This window comes from Heteronotia binoei, chromosome 1 (assembly GCF_032191835.1).
Source record: "Heteronotia binoei isolate CCM8104 ecotype False Entrance Well chromosome 1, APGP_CSIRO_Hbin_v1, whole genome shotgun sequence".
NCBI classification, from domain to species: Eukaryota; Metazoa; Chordata; class Lepidosauria; order Squamata; family Gekkonidae; genus Heteronotia; species Heteronotia binoei.
The window spans coordinates 53,843,488-53,863,794 of NC_083223.1; the positions used below are offsets into that span (position 1 = coordinate 53,843,488).

Genomic DNA, 20,307 nt, shown 5'->3' on the forward strand with positions numbered 1-20,307 from the left:
CAGTATAAAACTAAATTCAGCAAACAATGAGCCTTTTCAAACAGAAGTACTTGGATAATTCGTTCCTAAACTTAATCATGCTGTTTGCTGTCAGGTAAGTGCTGACTCCACCCCTGCCCCCCCCCACCCCCTTTACTGGGCTGGTTTTGACATTTACCACTTATCTGCTCAGGAGGAATGAATCTTTCATTATTTGATAACTTTTTGTGTTTCTCATTACAGGCTCCACTTCTCTATCCAGTGCCATCTAATTTTCCTGTAAATCCTTCGTTCCCATCACAGCCTCCGCTGTTGCATCAATAATAAATGTTCAGGTTATCAGCCTTACTTTTTTCCTGTGTCCTAGCAGTGACTCTGAATCCAAAATAGGTCTTGAAACCTATACTGGCCTGTCCCCAAACCAATCAATCACCTTTCATCTTGTTCTTCTGGCACAGTCTTAAAGCTACGTCTACATAGACTGTGGAACCAGCACAAATATTTCATGCTATTACGTGGCATGGGGATATTTTCAAACTGTTTTGCAAAAGTTAAAGGAGTAAACTTTGGCTGAACAAAATGACAAAGGGGAAATGAAAATGACACGGGATAAAAAATCATTTGATTTTTTGGCAAAAATTATTTATGTCAACGAACACAAAACATCGGGTGTTGTTTCGTTGTTCCTCTCTTGTGACTTATCTGAAAGGCTTGGAGTGGATCCTAATGACTGCTGAAGGCCAGTAAAGTACTAGAAGTCCCACAGCGTTATGCAAATATTCTAAGCTGAATAAGGAATCTGTACAGAATGGTATTTTTTTTTAAATGATATATTTAAGGCTGGCATTTTGGTCTGTAGCCTGGACCACATTTTTTTTTTTGAGCCTGGTTGGGTTTATAAAAGACAGTTTTATAAAGACAACTAGGGTTGCCAGATCCAACTCAGAAAGTATCTGGGGACTTTGGGAGTGGAACCAGGATACTTTGGGAGTAGAGCCAGGACCAAGGTTGTGACAAGTACAATTGAACTCTGAAGGGAATTCTGGTCATCACATTTAAAGGGACCACATTCCTTTTGAATACCTTCCCTCCATTGGAAATAATGGAGGATGGAGGCACCTTCTTTTGGGGCTTATAGAATTGGACCCCCAAGCCAATCTTTTTGAAAGTTGGGGATATTTTTGAGAAGAAGCACCATATGCTCTGCTAAAAAGTTGGTGCTTTTGCCTCAAAAAACACCCCCCCCCCTGAGCATCAGATACCCACAGATCAATTCTTTATTATACACTGATCTCCATAGGTATAATAGAGTGCTCAGCAGACATCCCCCCCCTGGCTGCTTTCTGATAACCCTGAAGTGGGGGGGAGGGCCTTTAAACCAGAGGTTTACCCTGCTCACAAATGGGGATTGGCAACCCTAACAATACTAGTATTCACTGCATAAAAAGGTAAAGGTAGTCCCCTGTGCAAGCACCAGTCGTTTTCGACTCTGGGGTGACATTTTCATGGCAGACTTTTTACGGGGTGGTTTGCCATTGCCTTCCCCAGTCATCTACACTTCCCCCCCCCAGCAAGCTGGGTACTCATTTTACCGACCTCTGAAGGATGGAAGGCTGAGTCAACCTGGAACCGGCTACTTGAACCAGCTTCCACTGGGTTCAAACTCAGGTCGTGAGATGAGGGCTCCTACTGCAGTACTGCAGCTTTACCACTCTGTGACATGGGGCAGTTGCTATGCGCCACTGCATAGCAACCACTCTATTTTTGTTAATCTGTGTTGTTATGGTCCTATAACATCTAGAATTCAATTTGACCTTTGAACATTGTTGTATTACACATTATGTGTTTATTATTGTGTTGCATTTTAGTTTGATCAGAAAGAGTCCTCCACCATTGCTATTTAAATTGTTAAGAGTCTGATGCATTATATAAATGTATAACTCTTCTGTTATATGACAGACATCTACACAACTGTTGTTATATTGTGTTGCTTTCTATTTATTTGAAAAACATGTCAAATAAAAAGTTTAAAAAGGAAAAGCAGTAAGTATATACATTTTAACTACTTTGAATGCTTTGAGAAAGTTGGGTGTATTTTTAAAAAAATTATTTCAAAATTATTACAAAATTACACAGCTCATAACAAAATTCATTTTATTAATATTGCTTGTTGGTTCCAGCACTCAAAATCCTTTTACCAGTCTGCTAAGTGCCAGCACATTCAAAAAGTTATAGTTCCAAATTATCATGCATCTCAGTTCAGCTCAACAACTGTCACAGCACAAATATCATAAATCTACATGCAACACAGATTAGTTATTTGCGGCCTAGCTTATACAGAAGGCAACAGAGATAATGAAAGACTCTGCATTCCTTGTAATGTGAACCAGAATCAAGATTTCTTTGATATAAATTCAATTTTGTTTAACACCACAAAATGCATTACTCACCTTTGTTTCAATTTGTTTGGTTTCTATATTCTGGAAAAGTAACTTGACTCGAGTTTTCCCATCATCTGATGACCCTTTGAGCTGAGAGAATTTATATCTCCAGAGGACATTCTTCAAAGAAATGGAAGACAGTTAACATTTTATTTTCATCTGCCCTAAACCATATGCACACAAACACACACGGAATGATTTTGCTTGGAAAATATGCAATAAAGAGAAAGAGTGGGTAGTTATTATTTGAGGTACTGTGGTGGTTAAAAACGAAATACAATGTTTAGTAGAAACTCATCCACAATATTAACAAGAAATACTACCTTAATTGCTAATCCTCCACAAAACATAGAATTGCCAGGGAAATTTATAGACTTCACTAAACCATATATACTGGTTCCTTCTACAGTGTGCATTATATTCCTTTGTTCAATATTCTGATATTCTGTATTCAAAATCATTGCTAGCTAAATTACATGGCATTCCTTCGTACAAATATTATATAGAAAATGTTATGGATTCAGACAAAATTGGAAAATTTCTGCAGTGACAATGTAGCTAAGAAAATTTTAGTGGCACTGAACTATTTCTCAAATATTAGGGTGCTCTTGAATGATCCAGTTACCTGTTCCTATGGTCTGGAGTGGAATCCAACAGAGTCACTCATTTACATTTAGATTCTGATTTATATCCTGTATCATTCCTTCAATACAGTTTCAACAATTAGATATTAATAAAACACAAACTGAATATATAAAACCAGTAAATCAATAGATAAATAATGTGATAGCAGTCACTACTCTAGTACTCTCCAAGTAAAATCCAATCAAGGTGGGTTTTGCAAATGAATCTCAGCCCTGTTTATTTTCATTTATTTATTTAAAACATTCTCCCCACAGGTCCACTTTATTAGGGCACTAAAGGCAGCAAACAGTTAAAGACACATTAAAAATTGTCTTATGGAAAAAATATATATAACACCAATTAAAACATAAAAAGGAAGGGTGGTCAGTATGGGACCAGAGGGGGACAGACAAATCTTCCTGGGAGGAACTTCCACTGTTTTGGTGCCATGATTGAAAAGGTCCTTTCTTGGGTTGCAACCTATCTTGCTTCAGATGATAGGGGCATCTGAAACAGGGTCCTTGAAATTACTATAACAATCATATGGTCCTAAAGGTATACAGGGCTCAAAAGACTGAATTGATTCCAGAAGCAAATTGGGATCCAGTGCAGATGGAACAAGACTTGAGTAATACAGATATGTCCCACTCCAGGCAACATTCTCACTATAGCATTCTGTACCAATTGTACTTTACAAATACTCTTCAAGGGCAGCCCCACACAAAGCATATTGCAGTAATGGATGCATGTCAAACTTGTACATTTTCATTTCTTTTAGAGTTCTTTACAAAGGTAGCCTTCTTGACAAAAAAAGATTTAAAAAGATTTCTTTATGCTAGAATATAATTTATTTTAGAATATAATTTATTTGTTTCTTGACCTCTGTTTATTTTTTAAATCAACTGAAATGTGTTCTGCTGTGTTATCATCTTCCCCTTCACTGAGGAGTGAATGGTCTGATTTTTATCCTTATGGCAAACTTGATCCATCCTTTGACAACAGTGGGGCATAAAAGGATCCTTTTTCTCTTCTCCTTTAGATGCCAGTGAATATTACTGTAAAACAAAGCTCCCCACTGAATCCAGACTGAATATTTCCATGCCATTCATTTTCTCTTTAGGTATAAAGGTTTTTAATTGATCATCATGACTTGATTAACTTAGATTTTTTTTGTTTCAGAGATGCACAGCTATGCGCTTCTGCTCTATATAAACAAACCAGCAAAAAGTAGAAATGCATAAATTACCACTTCATACATTAGCACGGCGCACAAGGTCAAAAGCTTGGGGGTGCTACTGGAGCCTTCCCTGTCAATGGAGGCCCAGATAGCAGCCACTACTAAATCTGTCTTTTTCCATCTTAGACGGGCGAGGCAGTTGGCCCACTTTCTGGAGCGTGAAGATCTGGCAACAGTGATCCATGCAACGGTCACCTCGAGGTTGGACTACTGTAATGCTTTCTACATGGGGCTGCCCTTGTGCTGAACCCGGAAACTGCAGCTAGTGCAGAACACAACAACCAGCCTGCTATTGGGGCTCCCAAAGTGGGAGCACATACAGCCGAGGCTTCGGGAACTGCACTGGCTGCCAATTGTTTAGTTTAGTTTATTTATGATTTATATTCCGCCCTTTCCACCAAGTGGCTCAGGGCGGCTTACAGCATATAAAATCTAACATAAAAATATAAAAATGTAAACATTTTACACAATTTACAAAGTTAAAACATTAAAAAGAAAAACATACAGCGGTCTAATAAAACTACACTCAGTTTCGGGTGCCGGTTAGTTATAAGCCAGCCGGAAGAGGGCTGTCTTGCAGGCCCTGCGGAACTGGGCAAGGTCCCGCAGGGCCCTTACCTCTTCCAGCAGCTGGTTCCACCAGGAAGGGGCCATTACGGAGAAGGTCCTGTCCCTAGTAGATTTCAGGCGGGCTTCCTTTGGCCCGGGGACAATGAGAAGATTTTGGGTTCCTGATCTCAGTACTCTCTGGGGAACATGTGGGGAGAGACGGTCCCTCAGGTAGGCAGGACCTAGGCCTGTGTACCGGATTCGTTACAAGGTGCTGGTTATTGCCTTTAAAGCCCTATATGACCAAGGACCTGCCTACCTTAGGGACTGTCTCTCCCCATATGTGCCCCAGAGGGTACTGAGATCTGGTTTGCAAAATCCATTGACAATCCCTGGGCTGAAGGAGGACAAACTGAGAGCTACAAGAGAAAGGGCCTTTTCGATCACAGCTCCCCACTGGTGGAACCAATTACCAGAGGAGGTGCGGGCCCTGTGGAGTCTTGCCTAATTCTGCAGGGCCTGCAAGACTACCCTCTTTCAGCTGGCCTTTTCCTAATGTGGATTCTATTGTACTGTCGTCACGAAAAACTGTAAGATGAGAAACACTGAGAATGTAGCACTGAGAATGCTGGAATTGAATTTGATGATTTTAATTAGATTGTTTTAATGTAATGGTATAGATAAGTGAATTGTAAAATGTTGTGTAATAGTTGTTTTTATTATTGTAATCCTTGCATTTTATGTTATGTTATGTGAGCTGCCCTGAGCCTGCTTTGGCAGGGAAGACAGGAAACAAATTAATTATTATTATTATTATTATTTGCTAAAAATGTTATTTTTATTTTTATTTTAAAAAACTCAGTCAATGAAGAGTTAGTTTTGAATGGAATTTTATCATTGTTTTCATGTAGAAACACATGGGTGCACTTCTATGATCCTCAGTTCTCAGGATTCTGAAAGCACACCCATTGGATTTCATCCCCCCCCCCCTTTGTCTGTGGTCTGCATGGATCAATTAGGAGAGGGGGAGCATTCTCCCTTTAATGTTTCAGTTATGCTCCTTGAACCCACACAAAATATGGCAGAAATTCATTAGAAGGAAAATCCTGGAATAAAGATAGAAACAAAGTTGGAATGTCAGAAAAATAAGAACAAAGTTTGAGTCCAGTGGCACCTTTAAGACCAACAAAATTTAATACTGAATATACAAGAAAACTTATACCCGTAATTAAACTGTGTTGATCTTAAGGGTGCACTGGATTCAAACTTTGTTCTGTTGCTTCAGACCAACACAGCTACCCACCTGAATCTATAGAAGAATAAGCTCATCCCTGTTTATAAAAAGTTCACAGCTGAAAGGAAAACCTCATTTTATTGTACTTCACTTTGGAGACTTCCTATGAAATACTGGTTTTCAATATATAGACAATACACAGAAAAGCCTGTGTTGTGGGTTTAAATAGTACTGTAAGCTGAAAGAACATTTGTCTTCATGAGGAAATGGTTATTTAGAACAACTTTGAGTTCCTGGTTCCCAGAAGGGACAAAACCCAGACACATAACCTTCCTAGAGGGTTAAAGCACTTTTTAACTGGATAAGAATCATGTATGCCTGTGTTAAGCATGCATTTGTGTAGCCTCAGGCATCTTGGCAACTTCTTTTCATAGGCATGTTAACAATATTTCTATAACTGCTATTCTTTTCTTAATTGGCAAAATGCAGAGTATTTTCTCAATTTTGTTTCAAGTAATCTTCTTCCTATTAGAGAATCGATGTGAGCTCCCTGCTAAGGTTCAACATTTCAATTTTAAAAAAAAAATTGATTTAGTTGCAGTAGTATTTATTGATCAGACATTCTGTTCTGTCATTAAACATTGACAAAAGTAATGTAGATGTAATAATCCTCTCACTCTGACTAAAAGTATATTGGCTAATTTGATATGAGGCAAGCCTTCTCCTCTTAAATCAAATTTGCACGTTTAAAATCTAATTTAATCTGTTTGAAAAGGTCTTATTAGATACATGCAGCAAGGTTTCCATTAGCTTTTAAAAATAACTTAATTTTACATGTTTGGTGTCTTTTGAACAATTTTTAAGTCACTAGTATCCCACTCATAACATACTTGGTCCTGTTGGGTAAATAGCCTGACTTACTTAAAAGGTTTTTGAACATCTCTCTCTTTCTCTCTCCCCCCTCTTATCTATCTAGCATCTATCTATCTTCAACATACAGATATATTAAATAAGATTCTAGTAATGGTGTGCAGGTGCCACCAACAATGGGGTACTTCCACATGAGAAGTGGAGAATCCTTAGATCACATTCCTGATATTTTAAGGAGATTCTAAATTGATCCAGAACAAGCAATAGACATGCTTCATGTAGCCCATTACAGCATACTTGAACTTTACAGTCTCAGAGATGCTAAAATCTGTCTCAAAGGGGTTCAGTTTCATTTTTTAAATTATATTTTATTAAATGTGCATATATCAACATATTTATACATCTCATATAAATACGTTTTTTTTGCTTATTGTCTTCTACAAATTGAACTGAATACTAACAACAAATAACTAAACTCCTTCCTCTTTATCTTATTTCCTTTCTTTACCCAATTTCACCCAATCCCCGTACCACTTTTCCTGATTCTTATTCTAATCATAATTATATTCTTTCTTTTTGTTGCCAAGACTTCTTTACTTCTTCCATCTTTTCACACTAATTTTTAAAACTTTAACTATCTTCTCTCATGCCTGCAAAAGAAAACTGGACAGGGTTACCTTCAGAACTGGATGCTGCAGAAAAATCTCTACAGTCGGAGGTCTAGGGGGGCACACCCACCACCTCCTTGCTAATCCATTGGCTTTAACAATTCAATTTCCATTCCCATTTATCATATTTTTATCCTATCTTCTAACTATATACATATTCTATTGATTGCTCTCAACTTCTCAAGAAAACATAATTTCCCGTTTCAAACTCTTCCAGACTTTTGTTTGATTACACTGTCTATTAGTTCCTTGCCAGATGCCTCATTATATGCAGTAAATGTTTGATTTTCCATTTTTTTAATTATTTTAAAAATGTTTATGTTGCTCCTCCAGGGACCAGCTTGTGGTGGTTAACTGACCTTCATGTAGCCCAGAGTCCAAGGGATTTCAATTCAAAATCTGCTGAGAGGTTCAGAACTGTTTCCAGCATCTTCCTTCCCCACTGGTCTCCAGATCGAGGATGTCTACCAGATTCACTGATGGTTTAATCCTAAACAGTTCAACTCAGAACCCGACTGAAGTCTAATCAATGCGGCTTACTGCCAGAGAAATATTCTTAGGACTGAAGCCTTAAAAAGTGTGTCTTCAACCTTGCCTTGAACCCTGACTGATATAGGTTCAGAACATTTGCCTCACTAAAGAAACCCTAGTGGTTTCAATAGTGTTTTATAGATTACTGCCCAAATATCCAAGATTAAAAATACGAGTAAAGTTGTCAGTCAGATGGATCAAGATTAGGGTTGCCATTTGCCAACTCCAGGTTGGGAAATGTCTTGAGATTTGGGGGTGGAGCTTGGGGAGAGCAGGGTTTGGGGAGGAGAAAGACCTCAGTGGGGTCCACACTCCACAGCAGCCATTTTATCTTGGGGAACTGATCTCTGTTATCTGGAGATCAGTTATATTTTGGGTAGCCTAGGCAATCCTAATCTTGATCCCTCACAGAGCTCCTTCATAGACACTGTGGCATCTCTTCTTGCTACAAAATATTATTTATTGTGAGGATTTGAGTTGGAGGAATCACTTCTTGATCAGTCTTCAGCATTTATGGGGACAAGGGCTAGGAACCTCTGCCTGGAAACAGCCAAAGAGTCTGTCTGCTTCCTATAGCAACAAACAGCTCATTGATCCACAACAAAATCCAAAAACAAAAGCTATGTAATACTGTTTATTAAGAGTAAACAAAATCACACAACTCTGCAAGTTTTTGCATAACTTTAATCAGGTTGCATATGTCCACTCCTTTTTTAACCCTCCCAAGAGGAAAAGAACAGCTATTCTACTTCGGCATAGGGGTCAAAGTGACCCCACATTACAAAAAAAAGCAATGGGAACTTGATAGCTCTCTCAGCCATGGCATTAGCTACTAAGAAAAAAAATCAGGCCTCAAGAATAACTTTCTTCAGAAATGCAGGACAAAGGAAAGACAAATTTGGAATTGGGGTCAAAAATAGCTCTCAGTGAAAACACCACAAAACCATAAATGTGGTCAAATTGACCACACCATTTTAAAAGCATAAGACACAGTTGGGAATCTATTAAACTTTATGTTAAAGAAAGCAATCATTGTGTTCATACACACACACCAAATATGTAAAGTTCAGAAGGTGACTCAGGTTTGGGAAATTTGAAGGTGAACATTTAAGTGCACCGGTGACTATGAGTCATCTAGAGTAGCTCTCCCCTGTAAAGTTGAGATGATCAAATCAGAGGTTTGGAAAATATGAAGGACAAAGGGAACCAATCAGCTCAATGGACAGGTAGCTGGGGTCATCTAGTGTACTTACCCCCACCCCCAAGATAAGTAAAGTTGAGATGATCACTTTGAGGTTTGCAAAATTTGAAGGGCAAAGGGGAAGCAATTAGCTCAGAAAACAGGTGGCCAGGGGTCATCTAGAGTTCTAGGCTTCATGGCTCCTTCAAGTCTGGAAAATGTGAGGTTCAGAGGATGCCTTCAAGTATGACCAGGCTTGTCTTGCAATGGGGTATGGAATGACCCTATTTCCAAAAGAGCAGTGTGGTTCAATTTGAGCTTTTCCATGAGGCTGTGGGCATGAGGGAAGCTCTGACAGAGCACAAACACAGGGCTTTTACCTGTTCCTACTGGCGGACAGGGTCAAGAGCCTGGGGGTACTATTGGAGCCCTCCTTAAAGATGGAGGCTCAGATAGCAGCCACTGCCAAGTCCGTGTTCTTCCATCTTAGGCAGGCAAGGCAGCTGGCTCCCTTCCTGGATCGTGACGATCTAGCAACAGTGATCCATGCTACGGTCACCTCGAGGTTAGACTACTGCAATGCCCTCTACATGGGGCTGCCCCTGTGCCGAACTCGGAAATTGCAGTTGGTGCAGAATGCCGTGGCCTGGCTGTTATTGGGGCTCCCAAGATGGGAGCACATTCGGCCAGGTCTTCGGGTTCTGCACTGGCTGCCAATAATATACCGAGTCCGCTACAAGGTGCTGGTTATTACCTTTAAAGCCCTATATGGCCTAGGACCTGCCTACCTGAAGGACCGTCTCTCCCCACATGTTCCCCAGAGAGTACTGAGATCGGGAACACAAAATCTTCTCGTTATCCCTGGGCCAAAAGAAGCCCGCTTAAAATCTACTAGGGACAGAGCCTTCTCTGTTATAGCCCCTACATGGTGGAACCAGCTGCCGGAGGAGGTGAGGGCCCTGCGAGACCTTACTCAGTTCCGCAGGGCCTGTAAGACAACCCTCTTCCGGCTAGCTTACACCTAACTGACATAGGAAATTAAATGTAGCTCTATCAGATTCTTGCTATGCATACTGTCGCAATGTTTAATGTTTTGAATGTTTTAAATGCTTAAATATTTTAAATACCTAACTTAAATTTATGTTTGATCTACCTGTTGTAAGCCGCCTTGAGCCACCTTGGTGGGAAGGGCGGGATATAAATAATAAAATAAATAAATAAATAAATAAAAATACTATATATTCCACAATTCAGGTTGCAAAGAATGCTTTCTTTTGGGGTCATTGTAACCCCCTATTCCACAGGTGACTATGAGTGTTCTGAAGTGTTCTAAATCCTCAAAGCAAAAAAACCAAGTCTGTAGATATACCATAAATTATGAGAAAAAATTTTGTTTTCACTATTTGCTCCACCTTTCTATAAAGTGGAGATAATAGGTGTTGGTCCAGATATTTAAACACGGGAACGGTGCTAAAGTCATTTTTCCCAATATTTTTGAGGTCAATAGTACCCCAATTTACGATTATGCATAGTGCTTTCATTTTGAAAGCAAGTCTATTGGGGCCAGATTGATCCAATTTCCCCTTTTGATGAAACTCAAAATTAAAAAAAGAAAGGCAGTGGGGAGGGAGAGAGGGACTTTAAGGGCAGTTCATTGAGGAGAAAGTTTAACAGGAGTTTGGTGCCTGTAGAAAGCTTTAAGCAGGTAAACCAATTTTTCCCTATGACTCTGAGGTCAAAAATACCCCCAATTCTTTTGGAGGGTTAAAATCTAGTTGATGAAGAGTTCTGGTGATAAAATGGATAAAATAGAGAATGGAAGAACAATGCAAGTAGCCCTGGTCTCCTGCTATTAAGAAAGGTGGAGTATAAATGAAGCAAATAAAGGAATAATTTTTGAAGCATGTATGCATTTGTGTTCCTTTGATTAGTTTTAATTAAGAGTATTTATTGCATGGTTATAGTTTTTGGCTTATGCAGTGATAACAGAAACTGTTTCCAGAAAATCAGGCAAGCAGAGGCCTTCTGGGCTCCTCCATAGAAGATAAGGCATTAATGGCTGCAGAGAAATGGCTTGCATTTACAGTCAGGCATTGTTCTTGCACTGGACTGGAGTGTATCATTGCAAAAGTACACAGAAGAAAAGATCACTTCCACAGGACAAGCCTTCAAATTAATTTGAAGCTGTGTTTGGTTAGGTTCATCCCAAATTTTCTGCTACCAGTGAAGATCTAGCAACCTTTCAGCTTCCTAAAGTTATACCACATTAATATTTTATAACAGAAAATACACTTTGGTTTTTGTTTTCTCTTACCTTTGTTTTATTGTCAAAGCAAGTGAATCCCAAAGCAAAGTCCACAGTGAAACACAAGCTTTCTCCTTGCCAGCTACACATATAGGTTTTAGACTGGGAAAAGAATAAAGATAAAATGTATTATATGAGCAGCCATAGCATATTTTTAGTTTGGTTGACATTCTCCAAACTAATATGAACAAGAACAAACGACATGAATTAATATTGCCTTATGTTTAACCCAAAGAGGGTTGCAATTCTAGGCATGCTAAATTGGCAGTAAGCCCCACTAAAATGAAGAGACATGATTTCAAATAAGCATGCTTGGGAATGCAGTGTAATACTAGGAATGATGTTATTTGTTTATTATTTCTATCCCACTCTCCCTCGCAAACGGGCTCAGGGTGGGTTACAACCATAAATAAAATAATAGATATAAAAACATTACAAGCCTCATTTAAATCTAATGCCTATTTAAATACTAAAACATTTAAAATATGATGGTGACCCAGATAATTTCATTCACCCAAAGTGCATACTGTGTAGGTGCCAGGGTGTAATAGTTCAACCAGGTGGACCGAACTGTCATCAGAGACATAGGAGTGTCATAATGCCCAGCATAGACAAGTTACATAAGGAAAGGCCAATACAATCAGACATTCGCCACCTCAACTGGTAGCCAATGCAGCTGGGCCTGCATTTAGCCAGTGCTTCACCAGCTCATTGGCTACCAGTTGAGATGGTGAATTTCTGATTATATTGGCCTTCCCTTCTTGAACTTGTACCGGAAAGCTGGCTGTAATTTCCCTTTTCTTCCTCAAAAATAAAAAAGATCAACACTTATCCAATACCTGAAACCCTTCACCACACAGTAGTGAACAGCAGAACACACAACCAAACATGTGTCTACACATTTTATTTTAGTCCATTTTTCTCTCAAAAATGGATTTAAAAATCAAGTTAAAACAATCTCAGAAATATTTTAAAAAATAACAACACTGCTAAAACCAACAACATTAAAACATATCTCTGCTACAGGACAATGAGCCTGAACCATTATAAGAATGTTGTGTTTGCAGAGATTTCTAAAAGCCAACAGTAGGAGCCCTTTCAACACTGAGTGATAAGCTGCTCTGCCTTTCAACACTGAGTGATAAGCAGCTCAGCACGTCGTGCTCGCTTCGGCAGCACATATACTAAGCTGCTCAGCACGAAGAAGGATCCATGGTGGGCAGTGGCTGATTTCACCTGCCATCACAACAAAATTTTGAGAGTCAGCATGGTATAGTTAAAATATTGGACCTTCCTTTCCCACAACAGACACCTTGTGAGGTAGGTGAGCTGAGAGAGCTCTCACAGAAGCTGCCCCTTCAAGGCCATTCCACAAGCCAGAATGCCCAGTTCCAGAAGCCAGAATGCCCAAGGCTATTCCAGAAGCTGCAAGTGGAGGAGTGGGAAATTAAACCCCGTTCTCCCAGATAAGAGTCCGTGTACTTAACCATTATACCAAACTGGCTCTCTGTAAGCTTTAAGCTGCTTTGGGTCCCCCCCCCCCCCGGGGATGAAGGCAGGGTAAAACTAATTTTTTAAAAATAAAGAGCTTGTTCAGGTGGATGGAACTGCTGCAGGAGGCAGCAAATCACTTGAATTCTTCCTTTGTTTTTGTAATTTTTTTTAATAATCTGTGACACATTCTTATCCTCCAAACTCACAACCTTTCTGTTTTCACTATACACATAATAACAAAAGATGAACAAAAGGGACTACGCTTCTTACAAATGTTACAAAATGCACAACAAAAATTTAAAAAGCTTATAAAATACATAGCAAAAAATTAGAAAGTTTATTTTGTAGTCTATGATTTGGACCTAGCAATGCACAACTGGAAACAAAAACACTTACAGTTGTGCAAGATCGGGTGCAACTCCTAACACTTTCATCCCCACGTATTATAGATCCCAGAAGTTGGTTGCATAAGATCTTGTGCAAATGGAAATTCAATTGGGGATACAATAAATATGGCTTAACACAAGAATTTACTGTGAATTTACTAAATTGGTTACAATTTACTAAATTGGTTACAAGTTGATGACTCTACACACGCACACACACACTCACAATTATTAGCATTTTCTGACAAACATCTCGCATTATAACCCTTCACAATGCAGCATACTTTCAAAAAGTGGAAAGTGGATGTCTATAATTAAAACAATAAAATCATTCAAATAAAAGAGCAGTGAGGTGGGTGTGTTTGGCAGGCAAGGCAAGGCACCAGGTAATGATGGGGAAAATCAGGGCAAGGGAAACAAAAGGGAAATTACAGCCAGCTTTCTCAGGAATAGAATGGTAGAAGGCACTCAAACCTTAGCTTGTTGGTGGGTGATAAATTGACAAGAGAGTCCTTAGCAGAGAGTGAGGAAGAGCAGACTTGCCACAGCTTTCTACACTTTCTGCCTATTTATTGTAAGCAACTAGTCCAGAGGAGGGTGACGAAGATGGTGAGGGGTCTGGAGACCAAGTCCTATGAGGAAAGGTTGAAGGAGCTGGGCATGCTTAGCCTGGAGAGAAGGCGGCTGAGAGGTGATATGATCACCATCTTCAAGTACTTGAAGGGCTGTCATATAGAGGATGGTGTGGAATTGTTTTCTGTGGCCCCAGAAGGTAGGACCAGAACCAATGGGTTGAAATTAAATTAAATTAAATGTTTCCTGCTCAACATTAGGAAGAACTTCCTGACCATTAGAGCGATTCCTCAATGGAACAGGCTTCCTCGGGAGCTGGTGGGCTCTCCTTCCTTGGAGATTTTTAAGCAGAGGCTAGATGGCCATCTGACAGCGATGAAGATCCTGTGAATTTGGGGTAGGTATTTGTGGGTTTCCTGCATTGTGCAGGGGGTTGGATTAGATGACCCTGGAGGTCCCTTCCAACTCTATGATTCTATGAGTAGCAAGACGACTGCATACATTGGCTTGGATTCTAAGGCTTTGCTCCATCATCACAGCAGCGGTTCCAAGGAATGGTTTTCCGTTTGCAGAGGAGGGGAAGCAATTTTTGCCATTTTCTCATCTTCTGCTATAGTGCCAGTTTGTCCTCCCCCCCACCCAGGTGTCACCACTGTTTCTTTGACTCCACTGACCTGCAGAAGCACAATCCGGAGGGATAAAAAATGCTACACTGAAGTTTTCTTCCTGCAGCCCAACTCTGCTCAGTGCTGCTTTGGATCTGAACCAGCGTGAGGCCTTGCAAGGCAGTTCAGGAACACAACTTAGCCACAGTTTGGGAAACAAACTGTGCCTTAAGCAAACAGATTATTTGGACATTTGAATGCAACCATAGTTTGGTTCCCCTCCTGTATTTGTGGAAATAAATCCAGTGAAGTTAGCCACGTTAGACTGTTGCTACAAAATAGTAAAGGATCCAGTAGCACCTTTAAGACTAACATATTTTATTTGTTAATCTTAAAGGTGCTACTGGACTCTTCAATATTTTGTGAAAATAAAACATTAGAAGAAAGGGGACAAGATACAAGAGGAGATATCGTGAAGTTGAACAGCATGATTGAAAGAGGCAGAGAAGGGATAGGAGAGGAGACAAAGAAAATTGGGTAGCAACTTCACTGAGATTTTGCTTGGAAAGAAGGCTACAGGGTAAAGAATCATGTGATCTGCTTAATAGTTTTCAGTTGAACTGAGAGCAGCAGTCTGAGCAACTCAATTGGAAAAGAAATCTAGCAATCTATAAGCCCCTAGCTAGATTTCAGGGGTGCTTTGTCATTACCCACCTCTATATAGGAACCCTGGCATTTTTTGGTGGTCTCCCATTCAAATACTGACTGGCCCTTCCAAGATTTGATGAGATTGGGCTAGCCTGAGCTATCCAGTGCAGCTGTGCGGTAAGAATGGGGCTGTCTGAGTCAGGAATGACCACTATCTCAGGATTACCATGCAAAACAACCACAAAGTAATCTGCCTGTCTGCATGTACAACTGCAGTATCCAAGAGCCTAAAGACTTCCCTATCAGATCAAATAACTGAATGGGAGTGATACCAATAACAAATTCTCAGATTAGTTATAACAAGTTATACGAGTTACATATTTTGTGATAACTGTCTGATAGCAATCTTGATCCTTTTATCTCCCTGCTTCCTTCTAAACTTATCCACTTTTTATCTAGCATCTTTTTCTTTCTTTGCTGCCTTGTTAAACGAGATGTCACTTCAGTCTGAATTACAATCGGGGAGTTAATTATGTAGCTCAGCTAGCCCGCCTGCCACTAAAAATGTTAATTTGCTGCCAACTTCTTAAGTCTGGATGGAAATGTTAAAGGCACGCATAAACTCTCTCTCTTTTACACTTAAACAAAATTATTTAAACTCCACATTTTTTTAGACTCTTGGATTAAATTCACCAAGGAATTAATGCTCCATGAACTCATTAGCATTTTCTATATATGGATATGAAGCTGATTCAAAATGCAAAATAAACTGACACACATTTTCAGGAGTGATCAGTAAACTACTAGTTCATTTCTATGAAAAAGGCCGTGATTTTAAAAGCTGCAGAATGCTAAAAACCTGGATTGTCTCACATAATCATGTTATACAATTTGAATCACATTATATTATTTGAATGCTATAAATATAATTGTTTAAACAAACTGGCATAATTTTTTACAACATAATATTCATTGATAAAGACTCATCCAGTATCAGAGGGTTTGGAAAAAAAAACCCTCATGTTTCAGATATGCACATTTTATGTTTGAACAAGGATTTGTACCCTTGGATAAATTTCAAGATGTAATTTAAAAGCAACCAATCCGTGACTGCTGCTTTTAACTTTTTCAGCCATGGAACCCACCTGAAGTGGGTTGTGATGACCACTCACTTAAATGCTTAAAAAAAAAAATATTACACAAATTCATGGAGGCCCATTGATAACTGTTAGCCATAATGGCTAAAGAGAGTCACTGTCTTCAGAAGCAGCATATCTCTGAATGCCAGTTACTAAGGTCAACAGCAAAAGATAGTTTGGCCTCTGTGCTCCCTACTCTTTTGGTTTTTGGGGCATCTGGCTGGCCACGATGTTAAACAAGATGCTTGACAGAGGTGGACTGTTTTTGTGACCCATCAATGTGGTTCTTATTTAACCATCTCTCAGTATTTCTCCTCTCTTCCACTTAATTTTCATTTTCTCTTTTCCCATTAATAATAATAATAATAATAATAATAATAATAATAATAATAACAATAACAACAACAACAACTTTTTATTTGTATCCCGCCCTCCCCGCAAGCAGGCTCAGGGTGGCTCACAACATGTAAATACAGTATACAATAAAACCATGTGCAATAATCAATTATAAATTCCAGTTTTAGATTCATATACAATTTCAGTTATAAAATCATCCTTAAAATCATTAAAATTACATTATACTTAAGATTATGGTGCTATAATTAAGATCTTTCATAAAATCCAGTGATTAAAACATAAAACATATCCAGCAGGACTTTCTTGGCTCGGTATTAAGTGAAGGCTGTTTTAAAGAGGTGGGTCTTACAGCCCCTGCGAAATTGATCTAAACATCGCAGGGCCCATACCTCCTCCGGGAGTTGGCTCCACAGTAGGGGGGCCGCTATAGAGAAGGCCTGATCCCGGGTGGACTTCAATCTGGCCTCCCTTGGCCCAGGGATATTCAGCTGGTTCTTTCCAGCTGACCTCAGCGCTCTCTGAGGTTCATACGGGGAGAGACAGTCCCTCAAGTAGACAGGTCCTCGGCCATATAGGGCTTTAAAGGTAATAACCAGCACCTTTCTTCCTTTCTTTAAAATTGGTGGTGGTGAGGAGATGCCAGTACAAGATCTATCAACTGGAATGCAAAGCTATGCAGCAGTCTAATTTGTACCAAGGTACCAATCCAGTTCTACTTTAGATGCAAGCGTAACATTCAATACACTCCCTTCTTTCAAAGTGCTACAATGCATATATTCTGGTATGAGTTACAACCCTATTGAGAGTGTTAATGACTGTACACGTTTAGTATGCTGTTAGTCTCTCTTAATCGACAGCTGCAACCACTGTACAGCATAGCCATCAATCTCATTTAAACTCCAGCTCCCAGCCGTTGACAGACCAGCTATGAATTCCTGACCAGACTTGATGTACCACAGAAAGGTGCTTAAAAAAAAAAGTGAATGGCTTCAGATGACTTCTGCTAAGTGAGCCAAGCAAAACATTTCCAAGGTCATTATCAAAGGTGCCCTGGGGAAAAATTCAGATATTCCAAATGCAGCAATCAGTCAGACTGAGTCCATAGCTGTATCAGCACCTGTCTCATCAACCTTTAGAATGGTTTGTGTTGATGCATGAAGGCCAAATACCTGCAGACTCCCTCAGGATGCTTGCAAAATGCTTTCAGTCCAAATTTCTCTGTGTTTCTGAATTACCTGTTTTGGTCACCAATGAATTAGTGACCCACCATTATTTCCCAACTATAGTCTCACATGCTGTAACACTGCTAAGCATGCAGTTTACACTTGCTACAGCTTTTTGTTCAACTACACATCTCGTCACCATTCACCCTCATGTATTAATTGATGTGAACATGTATTCATGTGCACTGCTCTACATTAAAAAATAAAACAAAGTCCCACTCCAATATACATTAACACTTGCATGCATGGGACACTTTGAAATAAAATAAAAGCTAATGCAAACTAGTGGAGGCAGACTAAGCATGTACTATGTCATAAATGAATTAGAAATTTTCTAGATAAATCCAGAAGACAGATGGAGCAGATGCAGGAGAGAGCCAGTGCATGGAAGAGTAATGAAGCTGACTCCAGGATTCCCTGAATTTGCTCCACCCTTTCATGGGCTCTTTTCATCACACATATCTGAGAGCCCCAGTATGTGAACCTGCCATAAAGGGATTCCAGTTCTTGTTTTTCACAGTAGTTGTTAACCAAAGGAAACGCTGATCAATCATTTGATTCCTTGTAGTGGGTTTCTCTATACCTATTAAGGGCAGTGTTATAAGTATGCCTGCTTGATCAGAGAGTAAATCAATTTCAAGCTCAGCTTCTATGATCTTTAGTAGTGTTGATTTCCTGCATCTTGCTGGAATTAACACACTGGAAAACGTTACCCTGTATGCTTATTTTCATTTTTCTCTGAAATGGTAATAAGTCAGAGCCACAACATACCACTCCCATTGCTAGAAACCACCAAGTGCCATCAGCTGAAATGGAACATGAACATGAAACAAACACAGAAATGTAGGAGTGATTTTTATATCCTATGTCTTATATGACTGCATGGCTTGAAGATTTATGCAAGAATGTTGGTGTAAGCATGTTTATGAGGGGCTCACCTTGTGGGCAACCATGTCACATTGCCCTTAACTGCACACATCTATTTTATGAATATGCAAATACATCTCTTTTCACTACTGTCTGCTTTTATGTGTTTTAAATGAGCTTTTGGTATCACTCATTTTTTTTGTGTGTGTTCCCCGTTTATCCATATACAAGTTACACATATTATAGGAATTTTTACACCATTTCTTTGCAATTGGTACAAATGCAGGTTTCAGTTTTACAGACAATGATTTTACTTGATTTAGTTTTATGCCAGAAATTGAAATTTTCAAGTCAAAACTGTGTGTTTACAAAATTCAGCACTAACTAGGGGTACATTCACAGAGAACTTCCCATTTACATGGTCTTTATAAATTGAACTTATTATTCCTGTTTGCATCTGTTAAAACATCTTCATTATGTTGGATGCTAATATGCTGTTCAACCTCTGCCTTATTTATGTGGACTGGTAAATTCCATTTCATTGTATCTGAGGAAGTGTGCCTGCACATGAAAGCTCATACCTTGAATAAAACTGTGTTGGTCTTAAAGGTGCCACTGGACTCAAGCTTTGTTCTACAAAGTGTACCAGTTAGAGGTTCAGAAGCTAAGCTGTTTTTAGCAGTTTTCCAGCACTTTTAGAAAAGTCACATGCAGTGGTACAATTAAGTAATTTTAGCCTCTGGATTCAATAATCTTATGCCCACCCCCCTCAGTATAGGATGCACTGACTAAGTAACTAAAGAATAAGAGTAACTAAAGCCTGTAGTGTAAGCCTTCGCAAGAAGTCCAGTTGAACTTCTGCTTCAATAACCGTGCATAGAATAGCTCTGGCTGAGCCTGGAAAATATGAATATGAGAAGATTAACGAGGGGCAATAGAGTGGGTGGGTGGGAAAGTGAGAAGGAAACAGGGAAAGGGGATGGATGCCAGGGAAGGGGGAAAGGAAATAGTGAGGGATACAAGTAAAAATGAGTTACCACTTGCAATTCCCTGCAGGTCCCTCAACTGTCAAACTGTCAACATGGTCCTACCTGTGGATACTGAAATCCACATGTCTATGGAGGTTTCAGGGAAAAGAAAGAATAAATGGTGCAGGAGAGAAAATGAGATCCCCCCCCCCCAATTCCATGTGGATCTCCCCACTTGCAGATCTATATTTCTTGGGCATTTTCTGTGTCAACTTTGGTGCTATGGAATAGGTTGATAGACACTGTGCATTTTGCCCTAAAAATTGTTCTGCTGCGCCTTTAATTATGTTAACTAAGGATTGGTGCATATCAGGAAGGGGGGTAATTTCTTATCTTTGTGATACTTTAACTCCTTTTAGTTAGTTTTTC

At 39.4% G+C, this 20,307-nt stretch overlaps 1 protein-coding gene across 3 annotated transcripts in view; it reads right to left on the minus strand.

Annotated features, from left to right (window-relative positions):
* Positions 1 to 20,307, minus strand: part of SNTG2 (syntrophin gamma 2) — a 442,273-nt gene that overhangs the window by 14,529 nt on the left and 407,437 nt on the right. For all 3 annotated transcript variants that reach the window (XM_060234602.1, XM_060234592.1, XM_060234610.1), the window contains 2 exons: positions 11,628 to 11,720; positions 2,430 to 2,540 (listed from right to left, as the gene is read on the minus strand). In XM_060234602.1, the coding sequence (XP_060090585.1) occupies positions 2,430 to 2,540; positions 11,628 to 11,720 (204 nt within the window). The remainder of the gene's footprint in view (positions 1 to 2,429; positions 2,541 to 11,627; positions 11,721 to 20,307) is intronic.